The sequence below is a fragment of the Punica granatum genome, chromosome 7 (assembly GCF_007655135.1).
Source record: "Punica granatum isolate Tunisia-2019 chromosome 7, ASM765513v2, whole genome shotgun sequence".
Taxonomy (NCBI): Eukaryota; Viridiplantae; Streptophyta; class Magnoliopsida; order Myrtales; family Lythraceae; genus Punica; species Punica granatum.
The window spans coordinates 1,670,612-1,689,311 of record NC_045133.1 but is presented as its reverse complement, the minus strand read 5'-3'; the positions used below and the strand labels follow the sequence as shown (position 1 = coordinate 1,689,311).

The following is an 18,700-nucleotide window of genomic DNA, read 5'->3' as shown; positions in this document are numbered from 1 at the left end:
GTTCGCATTGGACTTGTTACTAATAGATCATGGATGATGTAATTTTGTGCTATAGTTTTTAAGGTGACCGGGCGACGAGTATTATATTTTGAGGCATGAAAGTTTTTATGCTTTCGTAGGTTACCTGTAAAATCTCGACCCAGCCTTTTGTATCGCTAAATTTCATGCAATGGCTGATGTCACCGTAGTCAGTTTACATTCTTAGACTGCAGAAACCCAAATTACGCACACTCGTTCGAATCTCTCTATGCTTTTGACGGCTTTTATTGCGGTATGATGAAACATTAGTTATCCGGTAATGAGATACAAATTAATTATCTTCGCGCAGCATGCCGGACCGTGGAAATGAGAGAAACGGAGCAGAATGGGATTGTAATCAGTACATCTATGTGCAAGGTTCCGCTCCGGAGTTGCTCGGTTCCATCGTACCAAACACGACAGAAACAGAAAGAACATAACAAAGAAAAACATGGGAATATATATTCGGTTATTGATTATGAGAAGAGCAGAAACTTTTCTCTACAAGTTTGGTGAACTCTCTGAAGTCAATCCGCCCATCTCTGTTCTCATCAAATGCTCTGATCAGCCTCTGGCAATCAGCTTCAGACACTTCACTGAGCCCCAGTGCCCACAGCACAACCCTCAGCTCCCCCGCGTCGATGAACCCATCCCGGTTCTTATCGAACACATCGAAAGCCTCCTTCACCTCCCCGAGGCTCGGTTCCTGCTCCTCGAACAGCTGCTCAATCTCCTGGGCCCCCACCGTCCCCCCACCTCCATCTGGGTTTATGCTAAAAATCCCCAGCCCCTCCATCACCGTCTCGACTTCGTGCCCCAAGAGCTTCTCTTCTTTTGGGTGTTCGGCCACTGGAGGCTCGGGGCCGCCTGGTTTCGTGCAATTACAGTTCGAAGAAGAAGAAAAGGAAAAAGTAGCGGGGGATCTACCAGTTTTGTCCTTCTCTACGAACATAAAGCCTAAGAAGAGATGGATATGGCACTTGAGACAATACAGAGGGTCCGCATGGAACAGGACGCATTTGAAGAATACGAGGATTGCTATTCCTATCCCGATCCCAATCGACAATGGCGACACTGGGAAGCAACCTTCTATCTGTTCCATCGAGACACAAGACCCTGGACACAGCAAGACACGGCAAGACAGGCATGCAGGCTCCGCTATCGATCAAAGGCCGAACAGACGAACGAACAAGAAAAAGGGCCGGAGAACAGAGGACCTAGAGAAGCAATCCAAGATTTTGTTTTCTGAAAAGATGCCGTGGAGACGCTGTGGTTTTATATACATTTGATTAGTTCAACAGCTCAAGAAATATCCAACCAGGAAAAAAACAAATTGTTTGGTGTAAATGGAAGCGAAAGTACACAGAAGAATTCTGTGTCACCAACGGGAGGAAGTTGCTCTGTATTTTGCCTTATTTTTCTGTTCCATTCACGAGGTCGTTGTTTACTATTTAGGGCACCGTCACAGCAACTTCCTCGAATTTGCATGACCTCGCGGTGCACGTCTCCCAAATGCTTCCACAAGTTATTAGTTAGTCCATTGCACAAAGCGGTTCGTTTCGATGTAAAGTGCCCAGAAAACTATCAATACGGTCCTTCAAATATCATATAGCCATCAATTTAGACATTCAAAGATTTTTGTCATTAATATGGTCTTTCAAATATCTTATCATCAATATAGTCATTTAAAGATCGTATTGTCATCGATTTGATCCGTCAAAGATTTTTACCATCAATTTGGTCATTCAAAGATCATTATGTTCATCAAATTAATCCTCTATTAAAAACACTGTTAGTATTGCTTAATTTCGTCAAATAATTTTTATAGAAAAATAAAAATAGTTCATTCTTGTCTTATCTGGACATGTCGCACTCGTGTCGTATTTTAGTTCATTCTTGTCGTACCGTGATTCATATACTTTTCAAACTGTTATATGCGTACTGTCGGCTGCTTTGCATATTAAATTACTGAATACACCTGATAGTACGTACATGCAGTTGATTGTCAGAAGAATTTATTTTTTAAAGTACGATATAAATATACTACAGTACGACACGTTCAAAAAACACAAAATAGTATTAGAGGTCCAGCCACTATACTAAAAAAATTCCGTTTCGAAGAAAAAACCAAACTTTAAGAGTGCGTTTGGATTGAGAGTTGAGTTGAGTTGAGTTTTGATTTTAATTGGTTTGTAATGATTATATGGTTGAATTATGAGAAAAAGTGTGAAAAAATAATAAATAATTGAGAGAAAATAATGATTAAGTAATGATTGTGTTGTTGAATTGTGAAAAAGTAATGAATAGTTGAGAGAATTTAATATTAAAAATTAAATTGAATGGTTAAAAAAATTTTAAAAATAAAAAAAGTAATAATTATGATGTTGAATTGAAGATAAGTGAAGTTGAATTGAGTTGAGTTAAACATTTTTTCAAAAACAAACACACCCTTAAGTTGTCCACTCATCTTTGTACTGGTTATGTGTAAAAACAGATTTTTCGGGTTTTGTGCGTTCACATTTTTATGAGGAAAAACTTTACATCGAAGCAGTTAATGTCATTGAAATATGACCATGGGCATGAACTCCCATCCCATATTTTTACAAAGGGTAAAATTCGATCACCCTTATAGTTTGTGAAATTATCATTTATCTTTTTAAAACTTAGCCATACATCACTTATCTTGACTGACGTGATACTAAGAGAACTTTCACTTTGCCACGTAAATCTCATATCACGGAACTGCATAAATCGACTGGTTATATAAGTTCTTTACCCAAATTAAATATGATCCGATTTAAGAAAAAATAGTAGAAATCAATGAAATAAGGGGTGACATGCTGCTAATTTTGAAATGAGAAATTTTACAAATTATAAGAGGTGTCGTTGAAATTTATTATTTTATAAAACTAAATTTGACACTGTATTATTATCTGTATCCAAGAAATTATAAAGTGTACATGAACAAGATACAAATTCATGTTTCGACCTATAATTTAGGGAAATTTTATTTATGGTTAAAATTTTCATTTAGTCTCAAAGTAATAGTTGAAGACAACTCCCCTGGCCAGGAAAAAAAGAAATTGTTCCCTTGTCTGTTGGGGTAGAACAAGACTCGAGAGTAGACCACCAAAATAAAATCACGAAGAAATCTGTTATGTTTTTTTTTTTCCCAGTCAATTGCTTAATATTTAGTGAGTTTGGAGCGACTCGATAACTATATCCATTCCATCTTTTTTGTCTTTGTAACTTGCAGTCGGGAAAAATGGAAAAAAAATCCAGCCTATTATTCGGCAATAAATCGATTTCATTGTACATATTTGTATAAACACATGTGCTCAGACATGTGCTTTCAGATATTATAAACGTTCAGAATGATTTGAGGAAATCAATTTTTCTTTTAGAGAACATACATTTTACGTGGCAATAATAAACAAATATTTTAGGTTTTTAAAAATTGTTATTGTCGTTATTCTTCTCTTTTGCTTTTGTTTTGTGAGCAATTTCTTGGCAAAGCACCTAAACTTAAAATATTCAGCAAGTTCTCAAAAGTCAAAACGAGACTTACAATTATGTTGGTAGTAGCTTCCATGTTGATGTATAATATATTAATATTATACAGTATACCAAAAATTAAATTAAACAGGAAAAAAATGACGATGTTGTGTTCCGTACTTTTTCAATTTTGCTCCAACCCCTCTCTCTCCTCCACTATTCATCGTCTTCCTCATCCCCCTCCACCGTTCATCGTCCCCAGACCCGCCCTCTCCTTCAACCCAGCGAGTTCCCGTCCGACGGCCCCCACTTGGTGGACTAGACGTGGTCGAGGATGCCGTTGAAGAAAGTTCGAGTACCACATCAGAAGCTTGGATCTGGGAAGCGAAGCAGCTAATCAGCAGCAGAGCCGCCGCTAGCTCGAGTCGAGGGGTCAGCTTCAACTTCATCGCTGCCACCGAAGCTGCATAGGCAAAAAGTACAAGCCTAGAAGATCAACATACAGCGACCGAATCAAACCCTAGGAGCCATTACAACGCCACTGTAGTCGAATCGAGCTTCTCCATTGGAGCACGCAAAGAAGCTTAGGAAACAATGGAAGAGATATGGCGTAGGACATGAAAATGGAAGCTTTTTGACTTCGTACCAGAGAGAGAGATTGAGTCCGAGTTGACATCGAAGCTTGCGAGCAGGAGACGGCATCCTCGACCACGTCCGGTTTGCCAAGTAGGGGCAATTGGACGGGAACTCACCGGGTCGAAGGAGATGACGGGTCCGGGGACGATGAACAGTGGAAGGGGAGGAGAAAGACGATGAATAGTGGAGGAGAGAGAAAGGTTGGGGCAACATTGAAAAAAATTAAAAAATTTAAGTCGTTTTGAAATTTTAAAAAATTTGGAATTTTAATTAAAATTTAAAAATATTTTTTATTATAATATTTTTGCTACATCAGCATTTTGCTAACGGCGTTAATCATGAATTGACGGAATGTATTATATCGAAACGGTTTTGAAACTTAATGTACTAATAAATTACCAAAAAAACTTTTTAGACTAACTTGTAATATTTATGAAATTTTTTTGATCACCAATGCAATTAATCCTAATAATAATAAAAAGAAGAAGATATTTTGCTGGATGTGCGATGGGCCTGATCTCGATCCAATTGATCCAAAGATATCTTGCTGGATAGCGATGGGCCTTTGGGCCTGATCTGGATATGCGAAGAGAGGATATGACTTTTGAGAAATGGGATAAAGGCATTCCTCCTCATAAATAATTTGATAAAAAAATCTCCAGCTTCAGGAATATTCATGTTGTGATAGGAAATTAGAAAGTTACTAATCCTCCCAAGTGATGTGTTTGAAATTCTCCTAATTTAAATTCTTTCTATTACTGGAATATTGAATAATGTGCAAATTACAACTCATGCATGAAATTTTAATGTAGGGAATTTTTAACGTCAATTGTAAGGAGAATATAGCAAAACTCTTGGAAAAGGGTCCTAGGGCAGAATGTCTTGAGAGATTGTTGGGACAACTCCTATTAATTATCAAACATGTCCTTGCCTTATCCAACCATATCGGTATAGAAGTGATTAGGTGATCCTAATTTCTCTGTAAACTAATCACATGAAAAGACAAAAGGCAGAAAGCCAGAGAATGCCAGACGGCCACGTCCGATTTCTGGAGCCCACAAGGGTAAAACAAAGAATGTGGACTATGTTGCTTGAAGGAAACAAAATATCCAAGATGTTCTTTCCCTTGTTCTTTTTCATAAAATTATTTACGGTGGTTTAATTAATTAATTAATTAATTTTTCGGCGTGAACTGAAAGTCCAATCAGTCCCCGGTTAATTCAATATAATCGGATCGATCCATTAAAAGGTAAAACTCGCTGCATGAATTTATTTATTTGAGGTTAGTAGATATGGAAGATGTAAAAGGGCAAAAGATACACCGATTTCTTCCTATCCTCTTCGAGTACTCGAACCTCGGATCAGTACGAATCGAATTGCTGGATGAATGGTTATAACTAGTATAGTTTTGACGACTTCGCTGCCTTGGGTTGGCTAGGATAGGAAATGAAAGCTCGGTCCTCTTCGAATACTATTCAAGCTTATCTTTAGAAAGATTCTGCACCAATTTGATCTTCTGAACTTGTCGCCATCAGCTTATCCGAACCCTTGTCCAGTTCGGGACCAGTACTGAACTCACAGTACCCTGATTCTAATGGATATGGAACTCCCCCGATTCTGCACCAGTAGCTGATCAGAAGCAGCAGCACAAGAGAACAAAAGTCCCCATATACAGAGAGCAAAGAAGGATCTTATTGCAGCTCACATCAAGAACAGCACATGGAATGATGCAGCACCGAGAAAGGGATTTATTCTATCGATGCTACGTGGTATAATCTTCTACTATGTACAGCGATCACAAAACTAGCCACATTGGACAGGAGAGACCAATAGAAAATTCCGAGTCCACAAAATTATTCAGGGTGTGAGAAATCAGGTGGGTGGCGGAACGATCCCAAAAATCTCCTCCCGCTTACCCTAAGTTTGCGAATTCTGTAAGTAAAACACTTAAGAGCTTTCGTGGAACTTGATCGATCTAGACAAGGCTGCAGGGTTAGCACAAAGCACAGGAGAAGTTTCTGGGACTCGACACTTATCCTCCCCTTTCGATTGGAAGGCCGTGAAAAGTCCTCCCTTGCTGCTGATGGAATCATTCTTAATCCCGGGAATCGACCAAATAGTACTTTTGGCTGCCTCGGTCGGGTTGGTTACCCGTAAAGTTTTTGGAACCAAAACGCATCCATTCTTCTGTTCTGGGTCTCCATGCTCCTTTTCTTCTCGAGCATGCTTCCCTAAAGTCGGGGAATCTGAACCCCAGCTTTGGGATTTTTCTTCTTGATGGAACACCCACGGAACATTCCATGCTCCATGGAGACTAGTACGGTTCCAATAATCTACTGGACTGTAATATGGGATGCTGAACCCCGGCGGAAATATCCCGGGAGCTGCAGGAATGTTCCATGGATAAGGCAATGGGAGGCACGGAACTTGAGGGATGAAGCCGTTAAGATTACACATAGGTTGCTGTTCTTTCTGAGAAGTCCCCGTTCCTTCATCCAGCGAGCTCGAAACAGTAACAGAAGATCCAGTCGTGCAATTGTCATAGTTACTCCCTTCAAAGTTATGAAAGCCATTCCGTGTGCCGTTGAGAACTTTGTTCTCATCGTGGAGATACGCCACCGAATCATAAGATGGTGCATCGACGCCGAACCTAAGGACTGTCCCATTACCCTTCGAGTTTGGAATCCCATGAGTTCCATTAGGAGCATCCACCCGGGCTGCTTGGAGAGGTAATTGTGCGAGGCGGAAGTTGTGCAAGGCGGAACTTTTATTCTTCCTCCGCCCTGCCCCAACGGGGACATTCCTCATCGTCCCGCCAGCAGTCCAGTAACGCTGGCAAGCCTTACAGAAATGCCGAGGCTGGTTCACGTTGTAGTTGTTGTAGTAACAGAACTTTGTGTCCATGCTGTTGCATCGGGGGCATGGGAGTATCTTGTCGGGCTTCTTGGGGGCCTTCTGGTTCTCCCCCGAGGCGGGCTTGCAGGTCTGCTCTTTCTGAGAACTCGGTTTTGCAGCTTCTTCATCGATCGAGGGGGTTTTCGGGTTGTCAGAGTCGAGGCAACCCTCAGGTTTCTCCGGCTCTTGCCCAAGGGGACCTGGGTCATCGTCCTGCTGCATACTCTCAACCGACTTCTCTACGGGACGATCGAAACCCTGAGATTTGCACACCATTACATAGAATTAATCCACAGTTTACGAATTCCAGTCCAGAAACTACCAGAGCAGAGTTCCAGATAAAGTCATCAACTTTCTCGGTTAAAAATAATACAAATCATGCTGCAATTTCGACAGTATCAAAGTCTTGGAAAGTTCTAGAATGAGCTGAGCCCAATACTTCGAACCTCTACCGGAAGCTTTGATATCTCCAAGAACTACGACCAAATTCATTCACTAAAAACGAGCAATTGTCGAAGAAATCGACCAATAAAGATCAAGCTACTGATTCAATGAGCTTCCCATCTTTCGAAAAGATCGTATTTTTAATCTCAAGCTCCGATTTTTAGGACGGGAAGCACGACCGATTTTTTGATTTTTTTGGGTAGAAAAGGGAAGTTACTCGTTCAAATAGGAAATTTGAAATTTCGGAAATGGGGTTTGCCAGAACCTTGCTTTGTTGCTCTCTGAGAACGAACTGTACCTTATCTTTGTCTTCTTCATCGTCTTCTTCCCCTTGCTGACGTTGTTTCTCTGCAGAATCAATCTCTGCAGACGAGGGCAGGTCGTCCGCAGAGGCTTCCGCAGACGAGAGGGGGATCTGCCTCCCGAATAGCTTGATTGCAGGGTCCTTGCTTTCCAGCATTTCTGAATAGCCCAGCAGAAAAATGTGGCCAAACAGAGAACAGTGAAGATTCTCCTCAGACTTTCCGAAAACTCTCTCTCTCTCTCTATGCCGTTGAAGTATTTGATCCGTTTAAAGTAGAAGTGGATGCCACGTCAGCACGGGGCCTCCATCCTCAGCCACAAGTTCTTGTGGCCTCCAAGATCTTCTTTTTTTCCTCCTTCGAGCATGACAGCAGACATAGGTGCCCAGGTCAAGATTCGAGATTACGGACTCAATGCTCGAGTGGAGTCCCCGCTACAAAGTCATATGTCGATTTTTCTCTATGATACGACAACGTAACGCATATATTCATCAAACTTGAAATAGATCCTAATATTTCAAAATGAACACAATTCTTTTATTCGTTGATTGTATATCTGATTATAATTATCATGACATCCTAATCTTCGAGTTATACGAAAGTATTTCTGACGTAAGGTTCAATGACCATGAGCAGATCATGTTAGCACGTGTTAACATATTTATCCTTTTTTTTTTTTTACGTTGCTTGGACTTCCGAGAGGAATATTGCTCTATCAGCTCAAACTTCTGACATCGAGCTACCTTTAGAAATATCAACATCTCCTTTCGGAAACTCGAACTTGTTCTTAGTGTAAAATTATAAGCTGCCACTGTCGCACCGATCCGAAAGATGTGTGGCCTTCATCTGGTTGCACCCGGATCAAAGATTTTCTTTTTCCTCTCGAGCATAATAGTACACATAGATGCCCCCGTCAAGATATGAGGTTACGGAATCAATGCTTGAGTCCCGCTAAGTCATATGTCGTTTTTTTTTTTTTTTTAATATGACACGATGACGTATTCATCGACTTTGAAACAAACCATGATATCTTGTAATGAAATATAATTCTTCATTTGTTGATCGTGACCACCGTAACATCCTTATCTCGAATTGTCCGAGCGTCTTTCTAGTATGAGATTCCATGACAGTAAAGTCATTGGATTAAACATCTTTAGCCTTTTGCGATTTTGGTGGCTGTGGACATGGGACTTTCGGGGCCGAGGCTGCTTAATTAAGAAGCTTGATTCAAGTGGCAATCCAACACAACGGCGTGGACCTCTGACCCAATTGAAAGTTCAACCAAAAGGGAGTCAAAAAAAAAAATGGACACTAAGGATCCGACGTGGCTTCATCTCATTGGGCAGTCTATGCACCCCAGCCTCCGTTGATTCCGTAGGCAACAAATCCCTCCCGCCAACCCCGCATTCCAGGGAGATTAGATCAAATCTCAGCAGCTCACAATCAGGACCGTACACTTTTTTCACCCCAGCGGGCCCCGCAAAAAGGCGAAAAGCAGCAAAAGTCCGAAAAATCTCTCAGTCCCCCCCGGTGCAGTTCGTCACCTTCCGATCCGCCGAGACGTTTCCCCCCAATCGGGACACGTGTGCCCTATCCATCGGCAGAAATGTCGAGCCATCCTGAGGGAGGACACGTGTCCCGATTGATGGCGAAATATCTAATTAGTAAGTTCGTTCCACGTACTTAAGGATAAAAAGGTGACCAAAACCTTTTGTCTTTCGGTGTGGAAAGGTCAACCAAGTATTTGTCCGTATATAATATAAAAGAATCGATATTTATTAATATAAAAGAATCAAGACAATGCGTTTTATTTTAATTTGATTCTGTATAAATAAATAAATAAATAAATATCACGATCACCATCGACTCAGCTGGTTTTTTGATTCTAAGATAGCTACGTGGCCTGTTGGGAGTCCGTGGCATAGATTCTCGTTACTTGATTGTACTCCGAACTGATAGTTTGGCGCAGCCGAGTAACAATAAATGAAATTATGCTTTTTCAAGATTATTTGGCGTTTCTACTAAACCGAAAAGTTATGTTTGGGATGGCGCGTCGTATGAGTCCCGCTTAAGGAGCAGTATCCACGAGACATGCGTATTGTACGTTAATAGTACTTTCTCTTGTATATTGGGATTGGGTAGTATTACATGTGTAGGACCAAAAAATTATGGATTCATGCAGATAGAGAAAAAAATTGATTCAAAGGCTGTACCTGTGATTGTTTTCACTTTGGGGCGCACACACAACTATGACTATAATCGGTCCGGCCCGTTTTCAGTTTTTTCAGCAGTCCTGCAGAAATGGGCTTCTATTGGGCTAAATGATGTCGGGCCCATTTCATATCTCATTTTCCCATATTAAAAATTTGAAGTGTTCTGATACTGCAAGGTTGATGTACTTTTTTCAAACCAAAAAATTATATATATATATATATATATGTGTGTGTGTGATGGACTTCGAATCTACAGGCTGTATTTCGAAATCCACTAAAAATATTTTATTATCGGGACTGAGTTTCAATTAGCCGGAAAAAAAGAGAAAATATCAAGTGACGTTTAGAAAGTAAATTGAGAATGACCATAGTCTCATCGAATAAACATATATATAATCATGTGAGTAACGGTAAATTGCTATTTTATACAATATGAAAATTACTTACAAGTGGGCAGAGAGAGAGAGAGATTATGAATGCCCAAATTATTATTGAGTGGGCCGCGTGCTCACGAAATTGCAGGCATTGACTAGAATAATGGCAATAGAAAAATGGTTGAATGTTGGGAGTGGCTTTTCCATAGAATTGACAACTTTCAGCACATCTTGGGACAAAATCATGCTGCAGGACTGCACCCCCTTCAATATTCATCCTTCGTCCTAGAAACGGCAAATCGTGATCTTCACTGAACTTACAGATTCGGGCTTGGCCATCGGAACGCCGCATGAGAATCATGATCTACCGGACCAGAGCAAGAAGGATGGCATCGACCATCGTACTTGTTACGAAAGGTTCCACTCTCAATCTTTAATCACATGAAAGGCTTTCTAGGAGAAATAAGAACAACGCGTTTACATCCCGTTTCGAGATCACTCGTTCATATGACCCGTCACATTCTATAATATAAACGAAGTAGGTGCAGGATCACTGGAGAAAAAAAAAAGTTATAATAGTGCATAGGTAAATTGCTGTACTAGATACCATCTATATTGCATCGCACGTGCTTCATTACAGCGTTGACAGGAATTGGAAACCGATCTAACTCCTTTTTGCTGCAAACTAATCCAAGCCTTCAAGGCTCTGATAATGGAAAATGGACCTTTCAAGGGCCACAAAGAGTTAGTGCAAGAGACTCTGCTTGCCGCCACTAAAACCGTTCTGGGGTCAGCCTCCACTTTGTGCTGTAATGTGGGTTTCACCTTTTCCCACACAAACTTCCTTTTGACCTTATAAAACATATTGAGCTGTCATGATACATCCACCTTGAGCAATCACACCACGTTTAGTGCCTCTGTCCCTAGCAAAAAGACCGAAGACAAAACGTAGTGCAATTAACAAAATGTGTTTTACATGAATGGAGTTTACTAGTAAAATAGATAGACTTTTAGAACTCATTGAGTCACGACAGCATCCGATTAAATATTGGTTTTAGTCAATAAGTTAAACGAGTAAGGATGTCTCGTGGTCTCATCGAAAAAAGAAAATGGGAGACACGAACAAGAGACAATGAAGAAGATTGGTGATCCTCCACATTTGTGTTCCTATCACCTTTATTGACAAACACCCCAACAAGAAAATCTCAGATCAGTACAAATAATACAAAAGGAGCATTATAAATTCCTGCACTTCAACACTCAGGGAAGCTGAAGCAGCCATCCATAAAGATCTCCTTGTTTCTGGAAATGGACGGCGGGGCGAAGTTCGTTTTCCATCTGCTCGTGGTCTTTCTCGCATTATCTGAGCTTGTCCGGGTGGACGCCAGGCCGGTTACAAGTAATTTTCAGTCCTTTTGTTCCTTTGAACTCTCCCCTTCTTTGCTTCTTTTGTTGTAAAGTCATTTTTCTCTTTGGCTATGTTTGCTGCAGGAACTGGAAGCTTGATGGTGCATGAATCTCGCGTTCCTCAGCACGTTTCATCCGGAACCTCTTCGGTAAGACAGAGCTCATCGACTTGGTGTTAATAAGACGACAAACTTTCTTGTCAAGAATTTACCGGATCACTGGCTGATATTTCATTCTCAATGTTCAGGTTACATCAGAAAGAGCAAACTCGGGCACAGAGGCCATCAGTGGAAGAAGAAAGGATATAGAGGTGAACGACTACCCAGGGTCAGGGGCAAACAACCGCCATACACCCAGGCTGCAGTTCGGAAGAGGATGCATCAATTGTTAATCCTCGTACGAGTACTGCTACAAGCCTAGCTATATTACGCTGTGGAAAGCTGTTTTTTTTTTTTTGGCTCTTCGGTTTTTTCCCGGGGCAACAGGGGTTTTTCGAGTTGAAGTGATGGGCCATGTTAGATATTCTTATGCAGTTAGAATAAACATACAAAGATGGGTTTAGTGATTAGTCTAGGAATATACTATTGTTCAATGTAAAACTCGTAATGTTTAAGGAGGTGTTCTTAATCGTTGCTACTACTTGTAAAAATTCCGGAACTTCTTCTGGTGTTTGCACAAAGTTCAACAAACTTCTATAGTGCGAAACCAGCAGCTTGGCGAATGATTGAACCGAAGCTTCAACGAGCCTACCATGGCCGGGGCAGCTAAGTTCATGCTAAGATTTTTCACAGGCAACATGACGAGATTTAAGCATGGCAATGTTAGGTAAACAAAAGGCTGCTGTGTACTTTTCACTTGCACTGAGGATTAAGTGGAGAAAGTGGCACATAAAGTGGTAGCTAAGTATCCACTTTATGGATAAAACTAATTGCAAATCTTTCGATTATCCTTCTTGCGGTTGTCCGGGTGTGGGGGCAATCACAAACCGAAGCTGCTCGATTTGGCGTCTCTTGATCGTGGTGTTTGAGCTATTACCTTGCCAATTGGGACGAGACCCGGAATAATCTATCCAAGATACTATTAGAAAGAACAAGTTTTCTGATCTGAGAAGTCATACACTAAGAAAGATCCATGTTTTCTCTATTAAACTACTGTTTCATGGAAATTTCCTAACTTTGATCGATCATGTTCGGTGGTCTCATCACCATTACATCATTTTCAGAAGCTTAGAGATCATCAGAGATCATTCGATTCCTGAAGCAATGGGGACGAAGCAATAACCTGAACTGAACATTCTAAGAAACCGGGATGGGAAGTATTGAGTCTTTGACATGTTCTAGGAAGCAGAGAAACATTTCTAACTTTCGGGCGCAGGAGCCATTGAAGGAGCTGGACTCAGGTTGGGCCGAGAGAATCCCATCTTCCTGATCATCTCATTGGCGATCAGCTGATTGGCGCTGTCGCTGGGATGGTATTCATCCCAAAATACGTACTTGCTCCGGTCCTTGCAGAGCCTCGACGCTGGGATGCATGTTAGGGCTGGCCGGATCCGCCCGAAGGAGCAGCACGGCGAGTCGGAGTTGGTGAAACCTGCTCAAGCAATTGCGGAAGATAAATAAGAATCAGTGGCGTTTACACCTAGTAAATTGTACGGTGCCCACCACCAGTGTTCAAGATTTGTCCTTCAGATTACCGTATTTGGATGGATTCTTGATGAGGTCATCAACAACATTGTAGGCATCGCCAAATCGAAAGCTGGCATTCGGGAGGCTGCTTGTCAAGTCATCGACCATTTGGCTGGCGACCTGGTTGAAGCTCAGAGCCAGCTTGTTGGCTCTGTCACGACATTCGCCGTTTGTACTCAGGACCCGCTGGAGCGGTATGCAGCCCATTGGCCCCAGCCCGAACACCAGCAATTGTCTTGCCCCCAAGCTATGCAGTAGCTGCAACCCACAATGCATTCGTGCCTATTTAGACCAAACTTTGACAGGAATATAAACTCTAAATTGCGAGTTCCCGTTCTGATATTTTCGACAAGAAGACAGATGGATAGAATTGAGACAACTCGGAGGGCCTTACTGTGATCTGCGCTTGAAGAGTTTGCACTAGATATGTGACGAAACTGTCATCGCTATACGTCCATGAGTCACCTGACACCGGCATGAGGAAATTGTTGATGAAGTCGTTGCTGCCCAGTGCAACCACATAAAGAGATTCCTGGAAGAATTTATCTGCCGCCTTAGCTCCGAGCTTCTCCCTAATGAGCTCCTGTGTCCCTATGAACAGCTCGATTTGTCTGTACAGAGAAAATCTCTGAATCTGCAGAATAGCAGCAAGAAATGACTCGGTCAGTCAGTTTCTTGGGGACTAAACAATCTCGTGCTCAACATTCGTTAAAGAGTTGTTCCAAACTGCCACTAACAAAGTAAGTGGCCGTCTCGTTCAATATGCCGCCACCTCCAGAAGCGAAATTAACTCCATTTTCCAGTATCGTATCCTCATTCAGCGACGGATCCAAAAGTGCTGGCGGCCTCGGGAGGCCCATGGTGTCACCTGAAATTGGCCCCGTTATTATAGAATGAGATAGATCGCTGAAACGACTGAGGACTAATAGTATCACAAGAAAGACTATACCTATTATATCTGCAACGGTGCGGCCATTGCAGAACCTTCCATTCGGCACTCCACTGCCAAAGTCGATACCGTACCAAGGCAGGTTCGCCTTGGCGAGGCTCTTGGAGAGGTACTGGTTGTTCCCGACGTCCGAGAGCGAGTCCCCAAATATGAACTGCACGACCTTGCAGTGGGACCAGTCAATGGCGACCCCAAACACCAAAGCGATCAAGAAAAGCGCTCCTGCGGATCTCAGCGTCATTGTTTTGCTCGGAAGCAAATGTGTGCTCCAGTGAGACCTTCACAGGCGAAGCAAATGAAATTTAAGGATTTCAAGGATTTTCACAGGGCAGAGTCAGTAGGAAGACAACATAGGAATCCATGAAAATGGTGTCTTTTTGTTATATTTTAAGGGAGTTTAGTGGAAAATCTGATGCACCAAACCATCTGATTACAACCAAACTGCAACTACTTTGTCCTTTAGCCACTAATAATAATGTCCTCAAATGACTTTTTTCTGCAGATTTCAAACAAATTCTTGAGCTGTATACTTCTGTAGTTCAGTTCATTTTTGCAATTTTAATACACATGGTAGGACTCCGTAGTTTAATTGAGCTGGGAAATCTGTTTCCATTGTGTTGAGCAACCATACCCACTTGGGAAGTATTGTATTATTAAATTCCGAATAAGGTTTGAATTCGAGACCGTAAATAAATATGAATGAGTAAACCCACTTACCACATCAGTTCTGTTGTTTGGTCAGAATATAGTCCTCTCAAAATGGTAATACAATGATCGCTTTTTATCTTCTGCGTTTTATATATTGAAGAACCATATAATCATCCTGAATTTGGGCTGAGCTTCAAAGAGGAGGCTCAAGCAGGCTCCAGAGAAGTCTCAGGCCGGTCGGGCAAATAAGGCCATGTCGAACTCGGAGCATATACTATATAAGTCAAGTAATCATCTCATTCACTCTGACCACAGTATAGCAGGCAGTCGGTATTTCACAGGAAACTCAATTACTTGCTCTACATGTCCGTGAACTGCCAATTGTTATTTTGTGACCCAGTCTTAACTTGAGTATCGAAATATTTTCCTCCAAAAAGTCCCAATATTACATCATTTATAGTTGCAAATCAGCAGCATCGAAGAACCGGGACCCCCGACGAACTCGCGATTCTTATAGGAGGGAACCTAGTGAATTTATGACTTGAGATGTGCATCACCCCATACATGGAAGATTTTCTCAGCGCAAAAAAGATCTCATTTCTTTCATCAAATCGATGATACCGTATTTTTTTTTGCAGATTTATTGAAGCCTGAAATTAAAGCACAAAAATCCCATTGCTTCGCTTATCGATTTAGGTAGTGACTGTTTATTCTTCTTTTTTTTTTTTTTATCATTGGATTGTATCTTTCTGTCCTAAATCTTAGAACTTTCATATTTAACTTCATGAGCAGCTGCGTCGGATCATTTTGGGCCGGTTAACATCTCTGATCTCCCTGCATCTGTTTTTGTTAGAGATGGAGATGTTAAGGGGCGATGATGATGTATTCCGATCTTTTCCTCCAATGAATGAATACCTTTCGAGCAAAAACACCCAAAAAAAAAAATCCCATTGGCTGCATGCTGGATTCATAGGACAAAAAAAACAATCCAATGACATTCGGCCTCGTGGCACAATGTCAGCCACTCCCTCCATTTGTAAAATGACCAGTTTTACTACAGTACGCTTAAGCACATGACCCCAACAGGAAATCTATCCCATTATCCAAATAAGATCTGTACCGTCCATTCTATCGATCCAACGGCCAATCTCCCTTCATAACCCAAAACCATATCCTCCTCAAAAAAAAAAAAGGACACTGCAAAGCCCATAAGCCTTCATCTTCTTCACGACTCTGCTCAGTCCTCTGTGCCCCCCTTCTCTCTATCTCTACCTGAGAAAATGGCCTCAATTGCCCTCAAGACCTTCACCGGACTCCGGCAGAGCTCCGAAAAGACCCCCCATTTCGCCGTCCAGAGGCCCACAAAGACCCACTTCCAGAAGGCCCGCATAGTCGCTTCCAAGACCAGCCCGAAGCTAGGCAACCGCAACCTCCGGGTGGCGGTAATCGGGGGCGGCCCCGCCGGGGGCTCGGCGGCGGAGACACTGGCGAAGGGTGGCGTGGAGACCTTCCTCATTGAGCGGAAGCTCGATAACTGCAAGCCCTGTGGTGGCGCCATCCCACTCTGCATGGTCGGGGAGTTCGACCTGCCGCTCGACATTATCGACCGTAAAGTGACGAAGATGAAGATGATTTCTCCGTCGAACGTGGCGGTCGATATCGGGCGGACCCTGAAGCCGCATGAGTATATCGGGATGGTGAGGAGGGAGATCCTCGATGCTTACCTCAGAGACAGGGCAGCCGAGAATGGAGCTAAGGTTAGCCGAAAATCCGACATTATCGGCTTCATTTCGTTCCCCTCGAGCTGCATGCAATTGTCGTTCAAAGCAATTTCCGAATTCTGCTCTTAACTTTTTAAATTGGGTCATTATATCTGAGGCACATCGAGATTGAATCTTGATAGAACGATGCTTGAAGGCAAAATGGTTAGCTGAAGTGATTACCTGTTGTATCTTCTTTTCCGGCGACAATTGAAGGTGATTAATGGACTGTTCCTGAAAATGGACTTACCGGGAGACCGCAATGCACCGTACTTGCTGCATTACACCGAGTACAACGGGACTAAAGGTGGGGTCGGCGAGAAGAAGACATTGGAAGTTGATGCTGTGATTGGGGCCGATGGGGCGAACTCTAGGGTCGCGAAGTCCATCGGCTCTGGGGATTATGAATATGCTATTGCATTTCAGGTACTAGCTCTTTTTAGTTATTATTTGCTAAAGTTTGAATCTTTGCTGGCTGGTTCGGTATATGGACGAGCATTTGCTTCGATATTTTTTATCTATTGCTCGGTTTTAAATATGCTTCCTTGATCTTCCCAGGGTTAAAGAATATGCAAATTATCGCGTAAGGTGCATCACGTGCTAGAAACATCACCACAAACTCTTAGAAGCCACTCATACTCCGTTCCTGATCTAAAGTTAAAGATTTGGCCTGTAGAAACTATTTGCATGACTCGAACCGTATACTGTTAGTTTTGGGTTTTTATGTATGCTTAAATCGAATCTTGTGTTTTCCGTTGTGAATGTCTTCTCTAGGTTAATGTTCGTAAAACTTTCTTGAGGTGAGTCATCTAAGTTTTGACTAATTTCGTTGAATCTGTGGTTATGATATTACCAGGAAAGAGTGAGGATCCCAGAGGATAAGATGGCCTACTACGAGAACCTTGCTGAGATGTATGTAGGGGACGACGTCTCCCCCGACTTCTATGGCTGGGTCTTCCCGAAGTGTGACCACGTGGCTGTGGGGACGGGCACAGTAACCCACAAGGGCGACATCAAGAAGTTCCAACTAGCTACACGAAACCGCGCCAGGGACAAGATCATGGGTGGACAGATCATCCGAGTGGAGGCCCACCCCATCCCAGAACACCCCCGGCCTCGTCGACTTTCGGGACGGGTGGCCCTGGTTGGGGACGCTGCTGGGTATGTGACCAAATGCTCTGGGGAAGGGATCTACTTCGCGGCCAAGAGTGGGAGGATGTGTGCTGAGGCGGTCGTGGAAGGATCAGAGAATGGGAAGAGGATGGTGGAGGAGAGCGACCTGAGGAAGTACTTGGAGAAGTGGGACAAGACCTACTGGCCCACTTATAAGGTGCTTGACCTTCTCCAGAAGGTTTTTTACCGATCGAACCCCGCAAGGGAAGCGTTCGTGGAAATGTGTGCGGATGAGTATGTGCAGAAGATGACATTCGACAGTTACTTGTACAAGACGGTCGTACCTGGGAACCCATTGGAGGATCTGAAGCTGGCTGTTAATACGATCGGGAGCTTGGTGAGGGCAAATGCCCTGAGGAGGGAGATGGAGAAGCTTAGCTCATAGAAGTGAAAATAGCGCGTAACCTCTTTTGTGCTGAGGATCTGTTTAAATCGTGTTTCCTTCTCGCCTGTACGAGATTGATTCGAAGCGATGTTGTTGATGCATCAAAAGAGAGATGTAGTTTGTAATTCATGCACTAAAAGATAGTTTGTTCCTCTGGGCAATATTTCTGCATCGGTTCTGTCATGACATAGCAATATCTAAGCATCAAATTATGTACATCATTTCTCCCAAAGAGAAAGGCCCACTCATAGTGATCATCGGGTCCTGCCATCCGTTGGATCAATTTGAAGCCATTCCGGTCTCATTCTTGATTCGA

General features: G+C 42.4%; 5 protein-coding genes and 1 long non-coding RNA gene across 6 annotated transcripts; 2 read left to right on the top strand and 4 right to left on the bottom strand.

Moving 5' to 3' along the window:
- Positions 1–360: 360 nt before the first annotated feature.
- LOC116213057 (probable calcium-binding protein CML30) lies at positions 361–1,388 on the bottom strand. Its single transcript, XM_031547861.1, has one exon. The coding sequence runs from the start codon at positions 1,118–1,120 to the stop codon at positions 488–490; it is 633 nt and encodes a 210-aa protein (XP_031403721.1). The 5' UTR covers positions 1,121–1,388; the 3' UTR covers positions 361–487.
- Positions 1,389–3,560: 2,172 nt separating this feature from the next.
- LOC116213276 lies at positions 3,561–4,296 on the bottom strand. The gene is made up of 2 exons (XR_004158033.1): positions 4,160–4,296; positions 3,561–3,976 (listed from the first exon to the last, which is right to left on the bottom strand). It is a non-coding gene; the product is annotated as an uncharacterized LOC116213276 (long non-coding RNA).
- Positions 4,297–5,819: 1,523 nt separating this feature from the next.
- On the bottom strand, positions 5,820–8,078 carry LOC116215629 (cyclic dof factor 3-like). The gene is made up of 2 exons (XM_031551411.1): positions 7,787–8,078; positions 5,820–7,302 (listed from the first exon to the last, which is right to left on the bottom strand). The coding sequence occupies exons 1-2, from the start codon at positions 7,946–7,948 to the stop codon at positions 6,097–6,099; spliced, it is 1,368 nt and encodes a 455-aa protein (XP_031407271.1). The 5' UTR covers positions 7,949–8,078; the 3' UTR covers positions 5,820–6,096.
- A 3,496-nt stretch (positions 8,079–11,574) lies between these two features.
- On the top strand, positions 11,575–12,463 carry LOC116213054. The gene is made up of 3 exons (XM_031547859.1): positions 11,575–11,776; positions 11,869–11,933; positions 12,032–12,463. The coding sequence occupies exons 1-3, from the start codon at positions 11,686–11,688 to the stop codon at positions 12,173–12,175; spliced, it is 300 nt and encodes a 99-aa protein (XP_031403719.1). The 5' UTR covers positions 11,575–11,685; the 3' UTR covers positions 12,176–12,463.
- Positions 12,464–12,845: 382 nt separating this feature from the next.
- On the bottom strand, positions 12,846–14,748 carry LOC116213053 (GDSL esterase/lipase At1g74460-like). Its single transcript, XM_031547858.1, has 5 exons — positions 14,419–14,748; positions 14,207–14,337; positions 13,864–14,103; positions 13,478–13,727; positions 12,846–13,374 (listed from the first exon to the last, which is right to left on the bottom strand). Exons 1-5 carry the CDS (start codon positions 14,657–14,659, stop codon positions 13,142–13,144), a joined length of 1,095 nt encoding a protein of 364 aa, XP_031403718.1. The 5' UTR covers positions 14,660–14,748; the 3' UTR covers positions 12,846–13,141.
- Positions 14,749–16,276: 1,528 nt separating this feature from the next.
- Positions 16,277–18,600, top strand: LOC116214672 (geranylgeranyl diphosphate reductase, chloroplastic). The gene is made up of 3 exons (XM_031550087.1): positions 16,277–16,823; positions 17,043–17,252; positions 17,683–18,600. Exons 1-3 carry the CDS (start codon positions 16,347–16,349, stop codon positions 18,382–18,384), a joined length of 1,389 nt encoding a protein of 462 aa, XP_031405947.1. The 5' UTR covers positions 16,277–16,346; the 3' UTR covers positions 18,385–18,600.
- The last annotated feature ends 100 nt before the right edge of the window (positions 18,601–18,700 follow it).